At 37.2% G+C, this 27,069-nt stretch overlaps 1 protein-coding gene across 1 annotated transcript in view; it reads right to left on the reverse strand.

The window, feature by feature from the left end:
• LOC150108970 (H(+)/Cl(-) exchange transporter 7-like) overlaps positions 1-27,069 on the reverse strand; it is a 501,264-nt gene that overhangs the window by 279,621 nt on the left and 194,574 nt on the right. Inside the window, exons 10-11 of the mRNA XM_090401344.1 lie at positions 14,490-14,550; positions 5,564-5,711 (exon numbers count right to left, since the gene is read on the reverse strand). Coding sequence (XP_090257470.1) covers positions 5,564-5,711; positions 14,490-14,550 — 209 coding nt within the window. The remainder of the gene's footprint in view (positions 1-5,563; positions 5,712-14,489; positions 14,551-27,069) is intronic.

The raw sequence follows: 27,069 nt of genomic DNA on the forward strand, positions 1-27,069 counted from the left end.
CGAGATCGACACATCAAAAAGTTTGAAAAATTAAAAAAGGATGCGATCTTGAAACCACAACTTCCTACCGAAACGGTAGTTAACCTGTTGTCACTTAGTGTGAAACCCGAGGCACTCGACGCCCTCGCACGTGACCACAACTTCGTCATTGCACCCAGAAGAATACCTGCTGAGGATATCATGATACAGATTGAACGTGGGATTCGACACCTTCCAAGCCACGATGCCAACGATATTAAACTGGATGTAGCTTGTGTTCTGACCAAAGCTAAACCACCTAAAACCAACATACCCAGTAAAGAAATTAAATCTCTACTAGAATTAAAGAAAAACAAGAAAATAATAATCACCAAAGCTGACAAAGGGAATGCCACAGTATTGCTGAACCAAAAAGATTACACAGGTAAGCTGAAATCTCTATTGTTAGATCGGGCCACTTACCTCCCTATCGAGTACAATCCCACCAACTCACAAATTAGAAAACTCCACAGGCTCCTTAAGAAGGTCACTTCTTGGCCTGTGGAAATCACCAACAAATTAAAACCATATAACTCCATACCCCCCTCCCCGTATTTATGGACTCCCAAAAATTCACAAGAAAAATGTGCCATTACGTCCGATAGTGGATGGCATTGATTCCTCCACATACAAACTAGCTAAACATTTGGCCAAAGCTCTCTCACACTATACTGGCAACACACCTTCATGCATAAAAAACTCAGCCCACTTCAAAGCCAGCAGAGAAAACCTTACACTCAAACACGCTGACATAATGGTCAGTTTTGATGTCTCCTCCTTATTCACAAATGTCCCACTCAAAGAATCCTTAGAGCTAATCCAAGCTAAATTTCCTCCCGATATCACAGCCCTATTTCAGTTCACAATGAACTCAGGCTATTTTGTTTGGCAAGGGAAATTCTACAAACAAATAGAGGGGACAGCCATGGATTCTCCGCTCTCCCCACCCTTGGCCAACTTTTATATGGAGACTTTTGAAGAGAAAGCCTTAAACTCTGCCCCACAAAAACCAACCATTTGGCTTCGCTATGTAGATGATGTATTCGCTATTTGGCCACATGGCTCCGATGCACTCCTCTTCTTCTTAACACACTTAAACAACCAACACCCCAGAATCAAATTCACCCTGGAAGAGGAAAAAAACAACTGCATTCCTTTCTTAGACACACTAGTCACCCGCCAGCCTTATGGAACCTTGGTTTTCTCAGTATATAGAAAACCCACCCATACAGGCAGATACATTCACCAACAATCCCACCATCTTCCCCTCACAACAATATGGAGTCATTAAGACACTACACAACAGGGCTAAACTTATCTGCTCGAATGACAATGCCCTAACCACAGAACTAAACCACATTCTCAACACTTTCTCAGCCAATGGCTACCCCCCCCTCCAAAAAAATCCAAAAAATATTGAAACCAGTAAACCACAACCCCCCCTCCCCCTCACAACAAGGATTACTCTAAATCCATCACCATACCCTATATCCGAGGCACCTCGGAAAAAATCACAAAAATCCTAAAAAAACATAACTTCTTGTTACAAACCATATAAAAAATTGGCATCCCTTATCCGCTCAACTAAAGACCAACCCCCCCCCCCCCTAGAAGTAACTGGTGTATACCAGGTCCCTTGCAGCTGTTAACTGTCCTACTTTGGCCAAACAGGCAGGACAGCAAATATCAGAATTTCAGAACACAAGGACTACATCCGGTTTCACCAATACAGCCACTCTGGTCTTGCTGACCATGCACTGGATACCTGCCATAGAATATGGTGGAAGAAAGCCAAGATAATACACCGTAGCAAATACAGATATGAAAGGCTTTTCATGGAATCAGCTTCAGCCCTAAGAAACGATCCAAACCTCAACAAATTTGGCTGCATGAGACTTCCTCAAATTTGGGAAACCTACATCAGAAGAGCTTCAGCCCAATCACCCAAGAATACCACTGCCCGCTAGAGGGCACCATCAGGATTTTAGGAGAAATAATAGCTTCATACTTCTTCCTCACTTATTGTTTTGTTGTGCCTGCATGCACGTGTCTTGTACTTAAGTTCTTGAAAATGGCAACGTGACAATGCCAAATATAGAAATATATTAAAATTTATTTTAATGTATATCCTAGTACGTTGTAATTTCCTTAAATAATATAGTGAAAAAACAGTATGTAACATAGGCCACATGTGGATCGAGGGTCTTTAATTGATTATCTCATCATAAGATATTGTTATAAATGAAGTGTCATATCATCCTCCAGTTGGTGAAAGTGACCATGAAGTGATCACTTGGGTGGTGGCCAGCCATATCAGGACTTTTGTGAGAAAGAGTTGTATGTGGAACTATAAGACAGGTGATTATGGCAACTCAGGAGGAGCTTGCAGTGATATCATGGAATGAGGAATTGCATGGGAAAGAAATCAATGCTGTTTGGTCTCTACTCAGGAATTATCTAGAAGAGGCAATGACTGAGTGTATTCCAAAGATCGGGAGATTAAATAAGGTAGGGGTAAAATAGATGACTGAAGAGGTGAAGCATGCAATCTGGAAGACCCTCGATCCACATGTGGCCCAGTTGGTGAAAGTGACCATGACTTGATGCCAAGTTTACTCAAGATCACTTCATGGTCACTTTCACCAACTGGAGGATGATGTGACACTTCATTTACAACAAGACAATATGAAGAGACTGTCCAGACATTCATAGAATATGATCTTGCTAATGGAAGATTGTATTTTAGCAATCTGCTTACTTATTTATGACAAGGTGACAGATACATTGCACAAGGGAGATGTATATACAGTAGCATATTTAGATTTTGCAAAGGCTTTCAATAGATTACCACATGACAAACTAGTAGTTCAATTGGAACAAATGGGATTGGATAGTAGTTTAGTGCACTGGATTTGAGATTGGCTGTCTGATAGGTATCAACAGGTTGTGCATGGGGGAGTGATATCCCAAAAGAGGAAAGTCACTAGTGGCTAGGGTCTGTTTTGGGACCACTGTTTAATTTGTGTGTAAATCACATTGGGGAGAGTTATGAGAAGTACAGCAGATGCTGTAGCATTGAAAGAGGACCTAAATAGACTGTCTGAATGGATGAGTGTGTAGGAGGGGGTGGGGGAATCTCAATTTAATGTTGAGTGGGTTGTGGTGGACAGAGACTTGAAATTTTGTGGACATGTTGCTAAAATTGTGAGGACAACACATCGGATTATGGGAATGATGCAGAGAACACTGACATGTAGAAGTAAGGATGTTTTGATTCCGTTGTACAAGACTTTGATCAGGCCACATGTGGATTACCGTGCACAGATTTGGATGCCAGGTTTTCAAAAGGATGATGAAATATTGGAGAGGGGTCAGAGACAATTGAGTAAGTTGATTTCTGGTCTATGGAATGTAGAATATGAGACCAGATTGAGAGAATACAAATTATAGAGCCTAGTGGATAGAAGGAAGAGGGGAAGACATTGAGATGCATTTATTGGTAAGGAGTAATTACCAGATTAGTGTTGATGAGATTTTCATAGAATATCTGGAGATGGGGGAGAACAAGAGGCCATCCCTGGAAACTGTATAAGCGGGTGTGAGCAAGGGGGGGGGGGGGTGAGGAGCAGATTTTTTGCATGGAGAGTGTTGTGTGATTGGAATGCATTGCCTGAGAGTGTGGTGAGTGCAGGGATAGTGAATGCATTTAAGTTGGGGTACGATGAACTGTGCATGTGAGAGTGAGGTCTCCCACAATGAATCTCTTGACTGCATGGAGATTTGTTGATAATGATAATAATAATAATAAGAATATACATGAACTATAGGAATGTGGAGTATTTGGTGTTATATCTCAAAATATGAAGTTCACAAAATATAAAGTATACAAGACATATATGAATTTATTCATCAAGTTCAAAATATAACACCAAAGACATTTAATGTTATTCACAATGCAAATACAAGCAAATTGAATAATTTTATTCCAACATTTTACCTGACCATAAATGAGGCATTGTCAAAGGAAAGGATTACGTGAAAGACAAATTAATGTGACAGAACACAGAATATCAAGCAAGCATTCAATTATTTTGACTATGTTACCTGGACACAGTCAAAGGTAGCTGGTTTCTTGATTTAAATGCAGAATTAAAGTCTCCCAGATATTTAGAAGCTTTTGTAACCATACCTATTTAGATTAGAAGTATTCTGCAAGCATAAACTGAATGCCAGCATAATCTGTCATTTCTAGATCACAGGCTTTTAAAATAAGAGTCTTCTCCATCTAATTACATAGTGGGCATCAAGTATATGGTCTGCTAATCCACTTGTCCATATTGGTTCATGACTATATAATTATCAATAGTATTAATTCTTAGTAATTGTAATGCTAAATTTTGGTCTCCACGAAGTGAGTATGAAGAATCTCATAGAGTATACTTCATATGCACTTGGATAAAAAGGGTGATAGTTCCACTGTATAAAGTTCTGTTCAACCATATCTGGATGGCTGAAGGTGCAGAGGCAGGTAATGAAAATGATATCAAAACTGTACAATGTGTATAATGAGCACAGACTGAAACATGCACTCAAGAGTTTAATGGAAAGAAGATGAATGGGGATATAATTTAGACATTTCGGTTGTTGAAAGGGAATTTACTGAATTGACATTGGGGAGATTGTTAATATGGTTAAACAAGGGGGAGGGAAAAAAGTGCAAACACTGGCTAAGTCTTGTGACTCCATGGAGATCATGAAAAAAAAATTATTATTATTCTTAGCCTCCATGGAGTCATAAGACTCATCATGGGAGGTCACCACTATTCAACCCATTCTACTGTACTACTCCTTAAACTCATCCACTGTTTGCACTTTCATCACCCTCTGTCTTGTGACTCCATGGAGATCAAGAAAATAATAATAATAATTATTATTCCTAGCCTCCACGGAGTCATAAGACTCATCATGGGAGGTCACCACTATTTAATCCACTCTAATACTACTACTTAAACTCATCCACTGTTTGCACTTTCACCACTCTCTCAGTCAATGCATTCCCTTTGCCTATGACTCTCTATGTGAAAAATTTACTTCTTATCCTTTTACTCACTACTTCTTTCTGCAGCTTCTAGAGATAGTAGCATCTAAGACCTCCTTGTCATTGTTCCTTTCTCTTGTTCTACCACATGAAAAACTGCCCCACTGTAATCCGGTAATAACCCTTCAACAGCTTAAATGTCTCAATCATATCTTCCCTTTGTATTCTATCCATTAAACTGCAGTCTGCGTGCCCTCAGTCTATCCTCATAACCAACATTGTACAGTCCTGATATCATTTTAGTTTGAGCAATTATAATGACAGTTGCTCAAAATTTCTGCTTTCTACTTGATATTTTTCTTATTGACGTTAATTTCTTAAATGACTGATTTTCCCAATTAAAAGTTTTTAAGATGATAGTAAAATAATTTGTAATTCTAAACATTTATTTAGATTTTTCTTATTTTAAATAAATTACTATAATAATAGCAAATTTATTTGTTTCACCTGAAGAGGTTGATTCTCTTTTGCCTTCATGATATCAGCATATTCTTTACAATCTTTAGAATAAAATATCATCAAAAATCCAGCAGATGCTGATATAAGAGACATTATTATGGCTTCTAACACTTTAACCCATTTTTTATTGATATACCTGTAAGGAAGTAACTTTTATGATTAATGATAAAAATAAAGAAAATATACAGTGCATTGTGCATTTAGGTATTGGTTAGAATTAATTTTGGATGTTTAATGGAATGAAAACACAAGGAATGAATTTAACAACAATTAAATGTCTCAAATATTTTGTCACAGTGACAGAGAATCTACATGGAGTACAATATTAAATATAACAAACACACGTTTTATATGCATGTGTGTTTTCACTTTCTTTTTATTATAAGAGAAATGGTTAACCCTCAGCCCATGTTAGTGGGACTTTTTTTGTCCAGCCAAAAAATATTGGGTGTAATATATATTTTAGGATGGGACAGGTAGCGCCATCTGTGATAGCAGTGAAAAAAAACTTTAGGCCAAGCACTACAATGTAGGCTGGTAGTCCGTCAGCTTCGGTTTGTCCTTTCAGATGTAAAGAGTCCTCGAAGTCGCTGAAGTACAAAAAAGTCCAACCGACATGAGCAATGGGTGTCAAATGAAATATTGAGTTTGTGCTCTTTTTTTCATTTTTTTTATTGTGTCTATTGATATTTTTGTGCAAAAATTACTAAGATGGGTAAGGTAAGTGTTAAAAAACATTTTTACAACAATTTTAGCCAAAAAAAAAAAAAATAGTTTTTGAGAAATGCTCATTTTTCGAAATTTTTAGCTCCAAAAATGGCTCTTCGCAATTCAAATGAGATTGTTCATTCTCTCCGCATGCATGGACCCATTAATTATGTTGAGAATGAGGTGTCCAAAGAAAAAGGCAGAAGAAGATGAACACTTAGAAACAGAAGAAGGTGATAATTTTTCCCCCGACAAAGAGAACTTCGAGGGATCAGTTACTCCAACTGTGGGACGAAGACCTTATATTCGAGGTAGAAACGGTCACGAGTGGTCTTCAAATGCTCCGGAAACATGTGGTCGTCGATCATTGGATATTCAAATGCATTTTCCGTCACCATCAGGAGATGTTAAATATTCACTGTTCAAAATAACGGACGATATTTTGAACATTATTGTTTTGCATACTAATCAAAACATTCGATCTGTTGTGAGAATGTAAATGATACATTTTGAATGAATATTTTTATTAAATAAATCATGTAAATAAAAAAAGCATGCATTTATACAATTTTTTTATCTTTTATGATTGCTGTAAAATTAGCAACTTTCAATTGCAAAAATAATTATTGTAATTTAAAGATACGATTTTGTCATTCATTTTGCGTTAATGTACATACATTTACCTACAAAACTAAAAAAAACAAGGGTTTTGGTCTATTACAAGTGGAGATATGAATTTTTAAAATATTTTCAGTCTTTTTCGCGTTTTTCCAAAGCTTATTTGTTTAAACAATTAATTATTTAAATAATTTTTTTGCTATTGTTATTGATTTTAACCATGTTTTGGAATGTATTAACAATGTGCTCTGTGAATGGCAGCTTAATTATTCAATAAAAACATCATTTAATAAGCCCTGGACACAAAAGTCACACCGACATGGTTTATGTTGATCGAAAACAGCAACATGGACTGAGAGTTAATATCACAGATTCTATTGTTGATAAATTAAGAGATTGAGTGAGAGACAAAGGAAATTCAAGAATAATATATTTATTTTTAAATAATATCAGTGTTGATTTTTCTGTATTATCTTAAATGGCATGTGTAAAATGTTTGTTTTGCAAGTGCTACATACAATTTTTCATTTCAAATAAATTATCTCCTAAAGAGAATATACAGGCCAACACATTTAACACAGTTAAATACATAAATATTACATAAGATTTCTTCTCTTCACAATCACAGGATTTTGTGAGAATATACAAATAACACACAGTTTCTTCAGCTGTAAATAATGGCAATTATTATTATTATTATTATTACGGGTATCTCCATGGAGTCAGTAGACTCATCGCAGGAGACCCAAACTAGCAAAACAATATCTGTCATATCTCTTCTTGAATTCATTTACAGACGAAGAGCTCACAACTAAGTCAGGCAATGAATTCCACTCATTCACCACCCTCCAGGCAAAAAACCTTGTTCTGACACCTTTGTTAACCACACTCTTCTTTAATTTCCAGAGATGACCTCTTGTTCTTCCATCACTATCAACACAGCTGAAACATTTCCCCTGCATCAATCCTATAAAAACCTTTTAGTAATTTGAATGTTTCTATCATATCCCCTCTTCTTTGCCTATCAACCAATCTCTGCAATCCACAAGCTCTCAATCTATCAATGTAGGGAGCATTTTTTATATCACTCACCAACTTGGTCACTCTTCTCTGAACCCTCTCCACAGCCTCCTCATCTCCAAGGAATCCAGGTGACCAGACCTGAGCACAGTAATCCAAATGTGGAAGTATCAATGCTTTATAAAGGGGAATAATAACCTCTTTATCTCTGGATGTCAGTGTGTTCCTCAACAACCAAGTAATCCTATGTGCAATCTTGGACACCTTAGCAATGTGTCCTCTGAACTTCATCTCCCTATCTACCAATACCCCTAAGTCCCTAGCCTCATCAATCTCTTGGAGTACCTTTCCATCGATGTAGTACACAGCTGGTAATCTTTTAATCCCAAAATGCATGACTTTACACTTTTCCACATTGAACTGACATCCATTTTCTTTTGCCCATTTTACCAGCTTATTTAAATCCTCCTGCAAACTTTCAACATCAGCTTGATTTTTTTTTATTTTTTTTTTTTTTTTTTATTGCACTACACAACTTTGCATCATCAGCAAACAACTGAATATCTCCCTTTAAGCCATTTCCTATATCATTTATATACAAATTAAACAACATTGGCCCAAGCACAGAGCCCTGAGGCACACCACTGGTCACCTGCCTCATTCTGGACTCGGCTACTCCATACACCACCTTATGGTATCTCTCCCTGAGCCATTCTCCAATAAAATATAAATAAAATATAAATAAAATATCCAATAAAATATAAAATTCGTAACTCATAACTGTTTTTCCTCTAAAACAAAAAATAATTTTTTTACAATCAATTTCCTGGTGTTTCATTTGTGCTGGTGATATCATATTGGAGGCTACTTCCTGAGTCTAATCCTGAGTTTAATCCTTTCTGAGTGCTGTATACAATCCATTAAGTCTCCAATATGATGTCCTCACAGCACTTAAGCCTCTACTGGTGATATATGTATGTATGACTTTTTGGTGAGGTATTTATTATATACATTATTTTTGTTTTATTAATGTTAATATTTAGGCCTTTCTTTTTACTTTCTGCATTCAATTCATTGATCATTTAAACAATTAAGAATGTTTACATAATTACCAAAATTTGTATAGTATATTTGTGTAGCATGTTCATTATAAAAGTAAGCAACTGTATGGGAATGTGCATAAATTAAAATCATTATGGCTTTTTGCTCAACACAGCCATGATCTTGTTATTTTTGTGCTCGTTATTACAAAATTTGACTGTAATTTTAACAGGAAAAATCTGTCATGTGCTGTTCCACTCAAAATCCTTTCCATTAAAAACCCCTTGATTCACTAACAAGTGTGAGAAGGTTGTACAAGAAAGATTCAAGACAGATGGCTCAGGATCAAAATTCTAGCTTCACACTCAACATACATTGCAGCTTGAAACAGCTAAAAAAAATATAAAAAAATTCTGAAAGGAACAAATGCATAAAACTTGCCTCCTGTTCAAACAGCTTTCCACTCCTTTGCCAGGGGCATCAGATGCAACTTATGTCCTAAGCTCCAAACCACCATTGTGTGAGAAGTAGGATCCGGTATAGTACCATCACTGAATAATATTGCCTAAACAACAGGTGGACCTCCTGGCATCATGCTTCACTTCCATCTCCTTCCAAGATGATCACTATAAATTTCTTCCCATAATATCAAGAGCAGCTCACTCCATGCATCCTCCACTAGTCTGTCAACAGAAAGAAATCTGAAGCAACCTGAACTAGTATAACTAGTATCACTTCAACTGTGAAAAATTGCACTCTAAATTTAACACCCATTTCATACCATCTTTCCTGTTCATCTAGCAACCACCTTGCAGCATGGAAGCAAGCCACTATTGTGCTCATTAAAAAAAAAAAAAAAACACGGTAATAAATTCTACCATCAAACTATCATCCCACAGCTTCTTTCGCTTCAGTTCTTTCAAAAAGCTCATAAGTTAATTAGTAACCAGCAATATCGATTCTGCTACTCTCAACTGATCTCATAACCATTACCATCCCCCATTTACACATGAAAAGATTTGGAGAAAAAATCATGGTTGGTATTTCACTGGCGGCCACAGGGTGATGTCCCGTATAACGTTACACCTCTCATATGTCTCTTCACAGAGTCACTCTAGAGTCAAGCTTAACAGGGTCTTCTTTCCCTGCTGATTCTGCTAAGCCCGTTCCCTTGGCTGTGGTTTCGCTAGATAGTAGATAGGGACAGTGGGAATCTCATTAATCCCTTCATGAGTGGATAGTGTATCTACTCTCCACCTAAAAAGCTACAGGTTTGAATCCCACCATGGGCATGGATGTTTGTGATTGTCTGTGGAAATACCAGTGGTGGTCAGCGGTAGATACCGTTGTGTAGTTGCACTCAGTTGGTGATTGAATAGTGGAGACGGAGTTGTAGGGCAGGTACCCTCCCTCAATGAGTCCTTGGACTCCCTATCTATCCCAATGGCTTTAACAGGCCTTTAAGGCCCACAACCTTCCAAGCATGCTTGGATTTCATAACCGAAATACAAGGATAGAATGGTCACTCCTATGCCTCAAGGTATTCTTGGCTGTATCCCTGTGTGTTCACGGGGCCGGTTTGGCTGCTTGCGGGATGAAAAACACCAGATAAACTGGCGGAAAAAAACCCTACTGCCCGCACCCAAGACCAGCTAACTTGGCTATGGCTGAGGAAGATACTTCAGCTCCTCACGTCTCCGACGAGAATCGAACCTAGGACACTCCTTCCCCAGGCATATGGTTGCGAAGCGCAAAGCCACTAGGCTAACCGCGTGGACCCTTGCACTCCCTGGAAGTGTCAAATAATAATAATAATAATAAAACTCATGACTGATCTTGACATGTCAAAAGCCTTCAATCAGGTCACATAGTATGTACACAGGTGTCTGCTTATCTATATTATGATCTGCTTTGTATCCTTCATAATTTGTTTGCTAGCTTCCTCTCTTGTAGTTTTTTTTGTTATTCTTTTATTTTTTATATCAACTCGACACATGCAGCGAAGAAATTCTATAGAAAATTAATGCTGTGTGCAGGCTGTGTGTCAACAGAAAACTAATCTGTTGATTTTATTTTTGAAAAGTTGAATATGTATTTTTGGGGAATGCTTCATGAGGAAAGCTGTTCCACAGAACTGAACTGAAACAAATGAAATGAAAGATGAACAGGAGTAGTAGGTTTCGTGAATCACAGTTTTAACTATAAAAGGATGTTTGGTAGCTGTTGCTCATGTTTCTGCAGGTTTAGCAGAAAGGGGGAGAAATGATGGATGTCATTTATGCTCAACAGTACCCATGGAAATACCTGGAGAAGAGGCAAAATGTGGAAACTGTCTGTGAGATAGCTTGAGAGAGGATAATCAATTAGTTGATCTGTTCTCTTCTGAACACCATTAAGAATTTTTAGCTGGGTCTCAGGTGTCACCAAAAATGTAAGAGCGGTATTCCAAGGTTGGTATACAAGATCTGGGATTTATATCAGCATTAGTGACTGGACAGATAAATAGTCACATCTTCAATGAAGAAGAATAGTAAATTTCTGGAAGCTGAGGATGCTACAGAAGTGATGTATTTGTACCAGTCAGCCTAAGAAGAAGATTTAATCTTGACTGTTAATCTCAATGCTATTAGAAGTAAAGAAAACAGAACTAAGGTCTGTTCAGCGGGAGGGATAAGGACAAAGTTGTAATTAATGCACTAAAGAATAGAATAGAGATAAGTGTTTATGGTTGAAAGTTTATTTTTCAATATATAGTATATAATATAGCTTGCTCCATCTTTGCTATGAGTTGCCTTAGTGTTGCACTACTTACCCAGGTAAGATAGTACAACACTATATTCAGTCCTGAAGATATTTTCAGGCGCAAACTTTGTTTGCTCTCACTGGGATAAAGGATTAAACTAAATTTATTAAAGTGTTTATGGCATTACCAATAAATGACCTTGAAGCTTAAGATGTTTATGCACTGAAAGATTTGTCATATAAGTGAAGGAATTCTGAGTGCTGTTATCAACATAACTATGAATATGGTGATAACAACACTCAGAAATCATAGTATATATAAACAACCAAAGGTTGTTTATATATACTATGCTGACAAAAATATTTGTTTTAACCATCTAGCTGTGGTCAAAAAATGTGTTTTAATTACATTTCTAGTACTGAGTGATCAACCTCTGACCTGAATGACAGGGACTACTCTTCGGAGCATGACTTCAACCAATTTCTGATACGTTGCAACAGGAAGAGTCTTCCATTTCTCACACAAAGCTACCACAATTGCTGATGATGATAGCCACTGTGGTCTGGAGTAAATTCAGCATTCTAATTCATCCCAAAGATGTTCGATGGGATTGAGGTCTGAACTCTGAGCCAGCCAGTCCAACACTTCAGTGTTGTTTTGTGGAAACAGTCTTGGACCACAGTGAGCCATCAAATATGGTTTTGGGAACGTCCACCAATGGACCAAGCACAATCCGACTGAAACACCTCTATATCATTACCAAGCCGACACCAAACTTTATAGTTGGAATGATGTAGTAGTACTATCAGAACCGCTTTTTGGCAGTACTACTACAATTACTTGTGTTTGGATCTGGTAATCTCCAGATCTAAACACGACCATCAGAGTGAAATATTTGGAAGCAAAATTTATCACTCCACAGAAATCTTTTCCAATCATCTATGGTCCAGGAATGGTGTAAAAGACACCAATCCAAAAGTTGTTTGGCATTGGGGGAGAGGGATGTGTGGCTTGTTTGCAGCAGCTCTGTCGTCCTAAGCCATACAACTCTCTGCAGCATTTTCCAGGTTGACTGGAAAGTTTGCCACTCATAACATGCAAAATGTTCAAAAATCGAATTGATCTCGGTCAGTGAGTGTCGGTGGCCCTAGGGAATTTCCCTGATGTGGTAGCACCATCAACTTTCCATCTACGAATGGTTTTGGTGTTAGGTGTTTAGGTTATACCAAAATCCACAATAATCAAAGGTGGATTTTGGTATACTGAGATGGGTAACAATGTCACAGACAGAAAGACCACTGATGTGACACCCAACTACCATCCAATGTCAGAAGTCTGTCGGTTCAGCTGAACGTGGCATCCTGACATCGAGTACAGTGCAAAACATGCAGCACATTCCACCTTTTATTACCAGACTTATGCAGATGCTCCCTGAATATCTGCATGTGGAAGGATCTGAAATTTGCATGGCACATAAGGTGTTGAAATACTTTTGTGAACATAGTGTATATATAAGGAAGAGGGTTATTGGTGACATCCAATTAAAAGATTAATGGCATCCCTCCTCAAATTTCCACAATGCCAATGTATGGATATCAATGCTCATTGATATTCATACTTTCTTCATGTTCTTCTCTCATATAAATGATCCTTTAATAACCACATCTACATCCTATCTATAGATGCTAATGACAGTAATAACCATTCTTCTTCTTCTTCAGCCTTGCAGTGCATAATCATTCAAAGCTGCAGGATATTCTGTGACCAATGTCTTTATCTCCTTATCATTTTTCAGTACAATCACGAAAACTTTTGTGAAATTCAGTGTTCTACTAATGTAGTCCTGTTATTTACTACAAGACAAATTTCACTTCCTTTTTCTTTATCTTTGATAAAGAAAAAGGAAGTGAAATCTCCACATTATAGTATTATCAAAGAAGTTCAGATTTCTCGAGCATATACATTTTTGGGATTTACTGGCACAAATATATTTATCCATAGCCTTTTCAAGCTCCAGAAAACTAAATGTTGGAGAAAACACTACTCTTCATCAGTACAACTTGCTACATAAATATCATTTGGCCAACCTTGGAATATTGCTCACCCATTCAGGGGTCATGCAGAAAGCCTTTTCAAAAAAGTTTGATGCCCTCTAGAAGAGGGTAATCTGGTTAAGGGATCAGATGAACTTTCTATCACAGTCTCTCCAATCATTGCCTCATTTACACTGTTTCTGCCTTATGCTTCTTCTATGGGTATTTTTATTAATAATGTCCTAATGATCTAAATTGATCATCATTATTTCCTTCTTTTAAGATTATAAGAACATAAGCATCTGCAAATCAACATTTATTTGCTATCTAGCTTCATATCTACCAAATGAACTTCTCTTCCTCCTTTTATATCCACTTCTGTTCTTTATAACATCTTCCAACAGCTTCCACAAAAGACAGAAACTTCCAGCTGTTGAAGAAACACATCAGCAGATTTTTACTTTCTCGTTGAAATACGTATAGTTTCACATGTTATAAAATCTACACCCTTTTGTGTGTGAAGCTGCTATTAAAAATATGCATAAAAAAAGTTGGTCGCTTTGTTCCTCAATTTCAATTTATTACTATGATACCTGAGTAGAAACCTCAACCACTTTCTGAACTTGGGTATTACTGATTTCTATTCTTGTAAATAACCTTCTGATATGCATCCTCAGATTCTCCTTCTAGACTTTATTATAAAAAAATGAACCAATAAACTAAACGTTTGATGCAAGTTTAACAGATTTACCTGATTCTGAAGACTGTCAGTTTACCATTTATATTGTTGAAGAGGGCACCTAGAAGTCCTCCTATTTTGCAAGATTGAAAACATGTAAGCAAATAATTCAAAACAATTTTATCTACTACCATTTAAAAAACAAAACAAAACAAAAATTATTTAAATTAAGGGGATATTAAATCCCACATTGTTTTAAAACCAAATAAGAAACTCAGAGAGTTTCATGCCGAATATAGTAAACTATAAAAATATCGGCGAATACTAGCGTGAGCCAATGCAAGCAGTCCTAGTATGTAGTACAATACCGGGCAACTCGTTGCAAAGGTGAATAAAGTTCTGATCACTATTCTTTGGTATTTTCCATAATGTAAAAACACACTTCCTAGGAAATGTATGCTGTTATTACATTATGGTAGGAGGTCACCACCCAGACCGGTTTCAGCCTTTTTTGAGGCTTCATCAGTGAGTAGCTAGAACAAATTAATACCAAAGGGTATAGCGAAAAGAACTTATATACTCTTCTATATGAGCTGTGCAAAAGGTGCATCCATTAAGTTGCTTAAACATAAAGAGCCAACAGGCTTCATTTCGGTGTTATTACATTATGGTAGGAGGTCACCACCCAGACCGGTTTCAGCCTTTTTTGAGGCTTCATCAGTGAGTAGCTAGAACAAATTAATACCAAAGGGTATAGCGAAAAGAACTTATATACTCTGCTATATGAGCTGTGCAAAAGGTGCATCCATTAAGTTGCTTAAACATAAAGAGCCAACAGGCTTCATTTCGGTGATATAAACACTATTTAAATTAAGGGGATATTAAATCCCACATTGTTTTAAAACCGAATAAGAAGCTCAGAGAGCTTCATGCTGAATATAGTAAACTATAAAAATATCGGCGAATACTAGCGTGAGCCAATGCAAGTAGTCCTAGTACGTAGTACAATACTGGGCAACTCGTTGCAAAGGTGAGTAAAGTTCTGATTGCTATTCTTTGGTATTTTCCATAATGTAAAAACACACTTCCTACGAAATGTATGCTGTTGTTATTGTAGGAAGTCACAACCCAGACTGGTTTCAGCCTTTTTTGAGGGTTCATCAGTGAGTAGCTAGACCAAATTAATAGCGAAAAGAACTTATATACTCTGCTATATGAGCTATCCAAAAGGTGCATCCATTAAGTTATATACTCCTACTATAATGTAATAACAGCATACATTTCCTAGGAAGTGTGTTTTTACATTATGGAAAATACCAAAGAATAGCGATCCGAACTTTACTCACCTTTGCAACGAGTTGCCCGGTATTGTACTACGTATAGTATTCGCCGATATTTTTATAGTTTACTATATTCGGCATGAAACTCTCTGAGTTTCTTATTCGGTTTTAAAACAAAGTGGGATTTAATATCCCCTTAATTTAAATAGTGTTTATATCGCTGAAATGAAGCCTGTTGGCTCTTTATATTTAAGCAACTTAATAGATGTACCTTTTGGACAGCTCGTATAGCAGAGTATATAAGTTAGTTCTTTTCGCTATACCCTTTGGTATTAATTTGGTCTAGCTACTCACTGATGAAGCCTCAAAAAAGGCTGAAACCTGTCTGGCTGGTGACCTCCTACCATAATGTAATAACAGCATACATTTCCTAGGAAGTGTGTTTTTACATTATGGAAAATACCAAAGAATAGCGATCAGAACTTTACTCACCTTTGCAACGAGTTGCCCGGTATTGTACTACGTACCAGGACTACTTGCATTGGCTCACGCTAGTATTCACCGATATTTTTATAGTTTACTATATTCGGCATGAAACACTCTGAGTTTCTTATTCAGTTTTAAAACAATGTGGGATTTAATATCCCCTTAATTTAAATTGTGTTTATATCGCCGAAATGAAGCCTGTTAGCTCTTTATATTTAAGCAAAACAAAAATGTTTTGTAGATTCATTTCTGTATAAGTATCATAAATTCACAGTTGAAAAATATATAATTAATATGGATAAATTACAGATACTTCAATTCATGTATTGTGGATCATTATGTGTGATACAATTAGAAATTATTATTATTACTATTAGGGGTTGGTGTAAAGGCTATCAGGTGAAAAGACGTGCTGTTAGAGAGCTCCTGAAAGATTTGTGATTTTTGTTGACTTATTAAGCTTTCTTAGATTTAATTGTGTATTTTTAGTATATTATTGTAGTTTTTAGTGTAATTATTGTCCTACAGCATTTTATAACAAAACTGCAGAAACATTGTTAGTTTTTAGTGCAGATGTGTTAGCCTTGCAAGAGAATTTGAATATGCTAGACAGATGGGCAAATGAATGGGGGTACCAGTTTAATGCAGCAAAATGTAAGGTCTTCAGGCTTGTGGCACATCAATGGGACACTTCATACTCTATTGGAGGAGCTATACTGGAGGAAGTAGGGGAGACAAGAGATCTGGAGTTGATGATTGATAAAAACCTGAAATTCAGGGAACATATTGCAAAGATGGTGAAGGTAACACAGAGGACTGCTGCAATAACGAGAAGGAAGCTGACCTGCAGAGATAAAAGAGTTATCATTCCATTGTATAAGACTCTGATCAGACCACACTTAGACTATTGTTCTCAGATTTGGTCCCCAGGATTTGAAGGAGATAAATTAACTGTGGAAAGCGTACAAAGGCAGATAACAAAGATGGTTTCAGGACTATAGAATGTTAGTTACGAGGATTGGCTGAGGGAATGTGGACTGCAGACTTTGGCAGATAGAAGGAGGAGAGGTGATATGATCAAGACTTTTAAACTACTGAGAGGCAGTTACAGGGTGTACACTAAGGAGTTCTTTTGTTTGGTTGAACAGTGGGAGGGAGTGATGACAACGGGCCATCTCTGGAAGTTTAGAAAGGAAACTATAAGCAAGAGGGTGAGGAGTGGTTTCTTTGCATGGAGGGTGGTTGAACCGTGGAATGTATTGCCTGATAGAGTGTTGAGAGCGAGAATGGTCAATGAGTTTAAGGAGTGATACGATAGACTTTGGGTTTCCTAGGAGGGACCTCCCTCAATGAGTCTTTTGACTCCATGGAGGCCTGAATAATAATAATAATAATAATTTTATTTCTCTTAAAAATGGTGCTGAAAACTTGTTTGTAACAAGTGTTTAAAGCTGAAGTTGTGGCTATCAAGGAGAGCAATTGTCTTGATGAAAAGCACTGCTGCAGTGATGATGATGATGATAATTTATCTGAGGATAAGTTGATACTAGAAATATTTCGATTAAAACAAATTATTAGAAAATCGAACAGGGAATTGGAAAAGGTGGAAAAATGTTCGACTAAACTTATTCAGGATAAGAAAAAAGAATAGAACAAGATCAGAGAGGAAAGTACTGAACTTGGTAATCAAAATATTAATAACAACACGGTAAGGCAGTTAATATCTAAGAAAAAAAGAGGCGATATGGTATTGTGACTCAATTTTAAAATTTGCACTTGCCGAGGGAGTCACGACTTCTAGTTTCAACCATTTCACTCCTACTCGCCTAACCCTTGGTATGCAGTTATACCAAGTTATTACCTTTGTCAGATACTGTCTTGTGAGTTCCAATGCATCATCAACATCTTTTATGCTCAGCTCATCTACCCAACATATTGATGCTAACTTACTACAGAGCTTCCTATCAGATATACTAACCTGTTATTACTTTCAACTGGCCTCAAAGATATAAGGATTGTTTTGTTTGTATACAAATGTCAGGGGTATTTGAAACAAGAGAGCTGAGTTTGCTACATTGATTGAGTCAGTATGCCCAAAGATAATTGGAAGAAGTAAAACGGTTGTTTGAGGATGTTGATGTCATGAATAGAAATCAAAGGAGACATAATTTTCCAGAATGATAGAAATGTTAAAAGAGAAGGGAATGCTGTCAATGATTGCAGAGGAATTGTGTCCACAAAGTGTGAAGTTGATAATGCACGCACAGATTTTGAATCTGTGTGGTGTGAAGCTGAAATTAACAGGCTAGTATATAGACCAGGGCATGTAGACAAACTGATTGTGAAATGTTTATTCAAATTCATTGGGTATAAAATAAGAAGGTAATCTTGATGGGTGACTATAATTACAGGAATTATTATTATTATTATTATTATTTAGGCCTCCATGGAATCAAAAGACTCAATGAGGGAGGTCCCTCCTAGGAAACACAAAGTCTATCAAGACTCATCGCAGGAGGGCCTTCTAGGAAACACAAAGTCTATCATACCACTCCTTAAACTCATTGACCGTTCTTGCTCTCACCACTCTATCAGGCAATGCACCCCATGGTTCAACCACCCTCCATGCAAAGAAACCACTCCTCACCTTCTTGCTCAAAGTTTCCATTCGTAACTTCCAGGGATGACCCCTTGTCATCATTCCTTCCCGCTGTTCAACCAAGCAAAAGCACTCCCCAGTTTCAACCTTGTAATGACCTTTCAACAGTTTAAAAGTTCCAATCATATCACCTCTCCTTCTTCTATCCACCAAATTCTGCAGTCCACATTCTCTCAGTCAATCCTCATAACTAACATAGTACCATCCTGAAACCATCTTTGTACCCTTTCCACAGTTAATTTATTCCCTTCAAATCCTGGGACCAAATCTGAGAACAATAATCTAAGTGTGGCCTGATCAGGGTCTTATACAACGAAATGATAACACTTTTCCCTCTGCAGATCAGCAACCTTCTCATTATTGCAGCAATCCTCTGTGTTACCTTCACCACCTTTGCAATATGTCTCCTGAATTTCAGGTTTCTATCAATCATCAACCCCAGATCTCTTGTCTCCCCTACTTCCTCCAGTATAGCTCTTCCAATAGAGTATGTAGCATCCCATCAATGTGCCCCAAACCTCAGGATCTTACATTTTGCTGCATTAAATGACACCCCCATTCATTTGCCCATATGTCTAGCTTATTCAAATCCTCCTACAGGACTACCACATCTGCACTATTACTTATAATCCTTATAAGTAATAGTGCAGATGTGGTAGTCCTGTTATATAAACTGCTCCACCATACACAACTCTCTGATACCTATCAGACAGGCAATCCTAAATCCAGTTGACAAACCTGACATCCAAACCCATGTGCTGCAACTTAAATATCAACTTATCATATGGAACCCTGTCAAATGCCTTTGCTAAATCCAAGAAAATGGCAGTATACGCCTTTCCTTCATCTACTGCTCTTGTAACTTTATTATAAAAGGCTAGCATATTATTAAAACAAGAGTGCCCCTTCACAAATCCATGTTGACTCTCACGGATACAACTAAACAACTACTGATTACACATAAAGTGGTTCATAATTAGACACTTCCAGGAAGGAGCAGGAGATAGTGTATGGGAATAAGGAGAGTGAGTTTCTTGAATTTCTGAGGTAATAATATCTTAAGCAGCATGTGACTGCAGAAACTAGAATCTTTAATGTTTTGGATTTGGTATTTTCACAAGATGTAGTTGTTAATTAGGTGGTGTTGACACTGCTACCAGTTGGTGTGAGTGATTAAGAGGTGCTTGTTTGGGAAGTGGCAAAACAAGAAAAGGTTCCTGCCAAAAATGGATATATGTGGAAGTATAAAGCAGGTGATTATAGGAAGCTCTGTAATCAAGTTAACATCAATATGTTGGGTAGATGAGCTGTGCAGAAAACATGTTGAGAGTGTATGGAAATTCACAAGGCATTATCTGGTATAACTACACACCAAGAGTGAAGCAAATAAATAGCATAGGAGTGAAATAGATGAACAGTAAAATCAAGCAAGTAGTGTACATCCACGAAGAGTATAAAGTGCAGGCTAGGAAGGTGACAAGCATAGTAAAGAAAGAAAAGGACCAGTATGTAAGTAGATTGGCTGGTCAGGCAGACACTAACTCAAGGGAATTTTTCAGCTATATGGCAAACAAGAGAAAGAATAATTATGGGACACTGACATTGGTGAATAGTCATGGCAGCAAAATAATACTTGCAAAGGATATATATGAATTATTGAATGAATACTTTATTAGTGTATATCATACTGATGAAAATGATACAGTGCAATTAGGAGAATTGGAATTGAAAGAATCAGAGGTGTATCAGGTGCTGATTGGATTAGATTTTAAAAAGGCTGTGGGAATGGATAACATATCACAACTTATTCTTGAGGAATATGCATAACAGTTAGCTATGCGACTGACCTGGTTGTTTAATGAAAGCCTTGCAGTCGGTAGAGTTCCTAAGGAGTGGAAAGAAGACAAAATAGTAACATTTCACAAGCATGGTTCTAGGACAGAAGTTTTCAAAAATTGACCAGTCTATATAACTGCGGTTGTGGTCAAGGAGGTGGAGAGAGAGGTTAGGAATAGAATACAGAATTGGGCTGATGGATAGCATTCTTTATGATGGTCAGCATGGATTTGAAAAGAGCAGTCTATTTTAGCAATTTACTTGCATTTTATGAGTGTGTTAGATAAGTAGAATCATACACAGTGATATTCTCAGACTTTGCAGAAGTGTTTGATAGAGTACCACATGAAAAGCTGGAACAAAAGCTGCAGAGGATGGGAATAGATAGTATTGGTTAGATAGGTCAGAGATTGGCTCTCTGAACAATACCAGCAAGTTGTGTATGATGGAGAAGTTCTCAAAAAAGAAGGGTAACTAGTGGCATGCAAAAGGGTTCTGTTCTTGAGCACCTGACATTTAACTTCTTTGTAAATGATATATCATGTAGATATTATGTGGATATCACAGGGACATTCTGGGTTAATCTTCAGGGAGTGGAAAGAGGGGAAAATAGTTCCATTGCATAAAGGAGGCTCCAAGACTGGTGTAGCAAATTACCAATCAATCAGCATATGAGTTGTTGTCAAAGTATTTGAGAAGTTGGTCAAGAGCAAAATACAGGACTGGATAGATGAAAATGGGATACTATACAGGGATCAGCATGGTTTTGTGAAAGGTAGGTCATGCCTCAGTAACTTGTTCACGTTTTATAACACAGTGACAGCTGAGTTGAATAAAGGTAATAGGTTTCCAGTAATACTGCTGAACTTTGCAAAGGCATTTGACAGGATACCACATGGAATTCTAATCAGTAAACTACAATACATGGGATATAGGGTTGGTGAGATTGATGGGAGGGTCATTGATGCAGAGATATCAGAGAGTAGTTTATTCAGAACTAGAGTCCAAAAGAAGGTCTATGACCAGTAGCGTGCCAGGGTTTTGTTCTTGGATCACCACAGTTTAATTTGTTTATTAATGATATAGGAAAGGATCTGAGACAAACCTGTTTAGTTATTTGCAGATGATGAAAAGTTGGGTAGAACAATACAGATGATGTCAAAATTTTGCAGGATGATTTGGATAGATTTGCAAACCGAGCAAAAGAGCAGTCTATTTTAGTTTAATGTGGCATGTAAGTTTAATGTGGCAAAGTGTAAAGTTATGCATTTTGAGGTTAAAAGATTACCAGCTGTATACCACATTGGTGAAACTATACTCCAGGAAATTGACGAAGCCAGAGACTTGAGAGTGTTAGTGCACAGGGAGTTAAAGTTTGAGGGGGGGGCACATTGCAAAAGTGATCTGATGAGCAAACCAGCTCATCAGATCACTTGGTTACTAAAGAATATTTTGAGTAGCACAGACAAATAGGTTATTGTTCCTCTATTTTGAGCATTGATAAGACCCATCTTGACTACTGTGCACAGATCTGGGTGCTAGGGTTTCTTGGTGATGATGAGGAGGAGGAGGTGGAGAGGATTCAGAGGTATGTGACCAAGAGGGTAGCAGGTCTACAGAATGAACCTTACAAGAACAAGTTGAAGATTTGTGGGTTACAGAAACTGGTTGATAGGTAGAAAACGATATGACTGCAACATACAAATTACTGAAGAGTTTTTACAAGATTAATTCAGAGGAAATTTTTCAGAACAGGTGTGCTGGTGAGAAAACTAGGGGCCATCCATGGAAACTGAGAAAGAGCATAGTCAGCAATGGTGTTAGAACTAGGTTTTTTGCTTGGAGAGTAATGAATGAGCGGGACAAGCTCCTAGAGTTTGTTGTGGGTACCATTACTGTGAAATTGCGAATGAGTTCAAAGCAAAGTATGATAGATACTGCACAAATGTTAGATAATTCTTGACATGATTTTTAGGGCCTCCCTTGATGAGTATAAGGACTCCTTGAAGTTGCTTGTAGCAGTAGTAGTAGTAGTAGTAATAGTAGTAATATAATAATAATTCTACAAACAACAGGAAACAAATCCCATTACAAAAAGGAACAGCAAAATAACAGATATGTGTGTATGTACTGAAAAAAATAAACCTTTCCAAGGCCAATTTCTTCAAGATACTGAAGAAAAAATTGACATGAACAAGATGTTACAGTGGCCACAGTACGGATACATTAAAAAAGAAACAGAAGGATTTATTCTAGCAGCTCAAGTACAGGCATTAAAAACTAATGCAGTCAAAGCAAAAATTTTGAACATCAATAATAACAGCACATGCTGATTGTGCGATCAGAAAGATGAGACTGTAGGACATCTAATCAGTATATGCAGCAAGACAGCTCAAACTGATTATAAATACCGCCATGATCAAGTGGCCAAAATAATTCATTAGCACATATGCAATATCACTTTCCTACTTCTGATAACTGGTGGCAGCATAAAACAGAGATAGTAATGAAAAATGAAACAGCAAAAATTCTCTGTGACTTTAGAATACAAACTGATCGGCATTTGGAACAAAACAGACCTGACATCACAGGTTTGGATTATTGATATTGCACTACCCAGTGATAACAACATTAACAACAAAGAACTGGAAAAAAATACTAAATATTGAGATCTGGCAATAGAATTTGGTTGGCTGTGGCTTAAACTCACCAAAGTCATCCCAATAGTTATGGGTGCACTTGGTGCAATTTCAAAGAAGCTATCCAACTATTTATACCAATTAAACATCGTCAAAGTGACCCCATATGATCTACAAAAAACAGCATTACTCAGAACAGTCCATATTTCATGATGCTATCTGACAGACTATACTTAGATTCTTGGGAAGTCTGAATTGCTCTGTATCACCAGTCAATGCAAAGTTGGGGAGAATTATAAATAGCACTACTGATGTTAATTCCCTTCAGGAAGATCTGAATATACTTCTGACTTCGACAAAGGAATGCGGTTGTGGTTTTAATATTAATAAATGCAAGGTATTGAATTTTGGAGTGGAGAAATATAAGGCTGCATACTACACTGACAATACTAAACTGCAGGTAGTGGATGATATTCAAGACTTTGGAGTGATGGTTGATAGTAGACTGAAGTCTACAGGGCAGTTGCAAATGCTGCACATCGTAGTGCTGCCTTTATAAGAAGCCATCATAGTGCTATGATAGGAAGTACTCTAATATGTAGGAATAAGGAAGTAGTTGTGCCACTATATAAAGCACTGGTCCCTGGATTCCTCTGCACTAAATTTAGCAGTAATCAACCATATATTTTGTCATACTGGCTCTCAATCTTGCATTAGACTTCTTGAAAAGAATAACCATCCTCCTGTCTATCTCCTATTCTTTTTTGCTGCAATTCATCTGCTATGGGTGCTATGCCAGTGAATGAGTTCAGGGCAAAGTATGATAGATACTGTGTGAATGTCAAATAGTTGTGATGGACATGATGTTTAGGGCCTCCCTCAATGAGTTTAAGGACTCCTTGGAGTCGTCCGTAATAATAATAATAATCATCATCATCATCAGCAGTATTCCCCATCCTATCTTCTCTATCCTCCCTGAAAATAATAAACTCATTGCATTCTATTCCTGCAACTGAATTATCTGCTGTTAGCTAAGTTTCACTAATGATTATAAAGTGCCAACAACTCCTCTCCTTTGTTCTGGATACTTCTGGCATTAGTATATAGAAACTATAGCATTACTTGAGGCCCACATCTACCTTTATTTCCTGAACTGACTAATTTATTCGATATTGTTACTTGAGAGACTAGATTCCACATTTGTTGGTCATCATCACATGCACTTGTCTGATGGGCATCACTTATTTGCATCCATCCATCCTAATTATTATTATTATACAGGCACCTCCATGGAGTCTGAAGACTTGTCGCAGGAGATGCAATGTATCCACACAATCTATTATACCTTACCTTGAACCAATTAAAAGACAAAGTACTCACAACTAACTCTGGCAACCCATTCCACTGATTCACAACTCTCCAAGCAAAAAATCTAGTCCTCACAACTCCTACTAACCACACCTTTATTCACCTTCCAGGTGTGATCCCATGTTCTGGCTTCCTCTAGCCAAGCGCTGAAACATTTCTCCTCCATCAAACCTATAAAAACCCTTTAAACAAATTAAATGTTTCTATTATATCCCCTCTTTTTCTCCTGTCAACCAACTTCTGCAATCCAGACATCTTCAATCTATCTTCATAGGGAACATTCTGCAGCCATATAAATTAATGGCTGCAGAATGTTCAAGATTAATTCAGAGGAAATTTTTTAGAACAGGTCTGGTGGTTACACCATCTTGGTTACTCGTCACTGAATCCTCTGCACTGCTTCCTCATGTCCAAAAAACCCAGGGAACCAGACTTGAGCACAGTAATCCAGATGTGAGCATATCAAAGCCTATAAAGAGGAATAACATTCTTATCTCTATATATTAATGTGTTCTTCAATAGCCAAGTAATCTTATGGGCTACCTTAGCAATATGTTCTCTAAATTTTAACTCTCTGTCTAGCACCACCCCTAAATCTGTATCTTCATCTATTTCCTGAGTACAGTGACATCAATACAATATACAGCTTGTAATCTATTTTTCTAAAAATGCATAACATTACATTTCTCCACATTAAACTGACACCCATTATCTTTTTGCTAATACAGAGAACTTATTTAAATCATCCTGCAAGCACTCCACATTGCCTTAATTAATTATTACTCTACTAATTTCGCATCATTACCAAACAGCTGAATATTTACTTTCAGGTTATTACCTATATCATTTATGTACAAATTAAACAGCAATAATCCCAGCACTGAACCTTGCAGCACACCACTAGTCACCTGTTTTCGCCTCAATTCTGACCAGAAGACACCTTCTTATCCACTTAACCAGTGTTATATTCATTCCCATTTGATCTAATTTGTGTAACAGAGTTCCACATGGTGTTTTGTCAAATGCCTTTGCAAAATTCATCGACCCTTCACAGAGCCATGTTGACCCTCACAGAGTATCATATTTTTATATCCCCATTCTTGAATTCTCTTCTTGACCAATTTTTCTAGTACTTTTACCACCACTGAGATACTGATTGGTCTATAATTTGCTACTTCAGTCTTAGAACCTCCCTTTTGAATGGGAATTATTTTGCCCTCTTTCCACTCAATGGGAACTCTACCAGAGCAGAGACTTAAATTAAAGAGCCTTATTAAAGAGTCAGAGGCATTGCCAGTTCCCTTGCATGTTTTCGCAAAACTTGAGCTAATATGTCATCTAATGTAATATCTGTATTTGCATTACTGCAATATCCTACGAACCTCCAATTCATCCACTTCTGTTAGCACATCAGTGTCTGTCACATATGTTAAAGCAGTAACCTCACCAGGATGATATACCCTTGCAAATTGGTCACTCAGTAACTTGACTATCTGCTTCTGTTACCTTGTGACCATCATCACTCATTAAGGTTAACCTTTCAGAGTCATTCTTTCTCTTACTTGCCACATAATGAAAGAACTTTTTGGGATTTCCTTTGGTCTGCTTGGCTACATTCTTCTCATAATCTGATTCTGCCTTCCTTGCCATGCTGGTCACCTTTCTTGACTGAGCCTTGTACTGTTCATAAATTTGCTGGTCAAATTTCTCTTTGTATACCCTCCACAGCATTTTTTTCCTTCTGAAGTTTATGCTTAATGATATTACTCATCCATCTAACTCCTAACTGATTAACTTTCCTTACCTTAGGTATACAATTTAATACTGCTTTCTCTAGATGATCCTTAACTATATCCCATGTACTACTAACATCCTTACAATGCAGTATTTTAGAAGCTAAAATCTGCCATGGTACAGATTTTAGCTTCTTCCTAAGCCTGTCATAATCACCTGCCTTGTAGTTCCACATATAGCCTTCTTGACAGAGTAGTCCTCATGTTTTACAATCTCCCAAGTCAAATCTGCATGATCACTTTCACCAATCGGAGGCAATGTGGTCACCTTGGTTATGAACAGCTCTTCTGATCCTATGACCAGGACCAATACTCTCATACCCCTAGTCCCCTCCATTACATGCTGCCTTAAGTAATTATCTCTTAGTAGGTGTATAAATTCTATTTCTTTCCTGCCATGTGACCTTTCTACGGACTCTCCCACGGATGATCTGGAAGACACGCATTGCAAAATTAGTACAATGAGCACAGTCAAGTGATTATTATTATAGGGGGACTTCTAGTCTATATCTCCATAGTTGAAGTCCCCTATAATAATAATGTTATGTCGTTGTTTTCACTATGTTTTTACCTTGTTCTAAATAGCCTGCT

Source organism: Typopeltis vanoorti, chromosome 2, assembly GCF_054136105.1.
Source record: "Typopeltis vanoorti isolate ZY-2024b chromosome 2, IOZ_Tvanoo_1.0, whole genome shotgun sequence".
Lineage (NCBI taxonomy): Eukaryota > Metazoa > Arthropoda > Arachnida > Uropygi > Thelyphonidae > Typopeltis > Typopeltis vanoorti.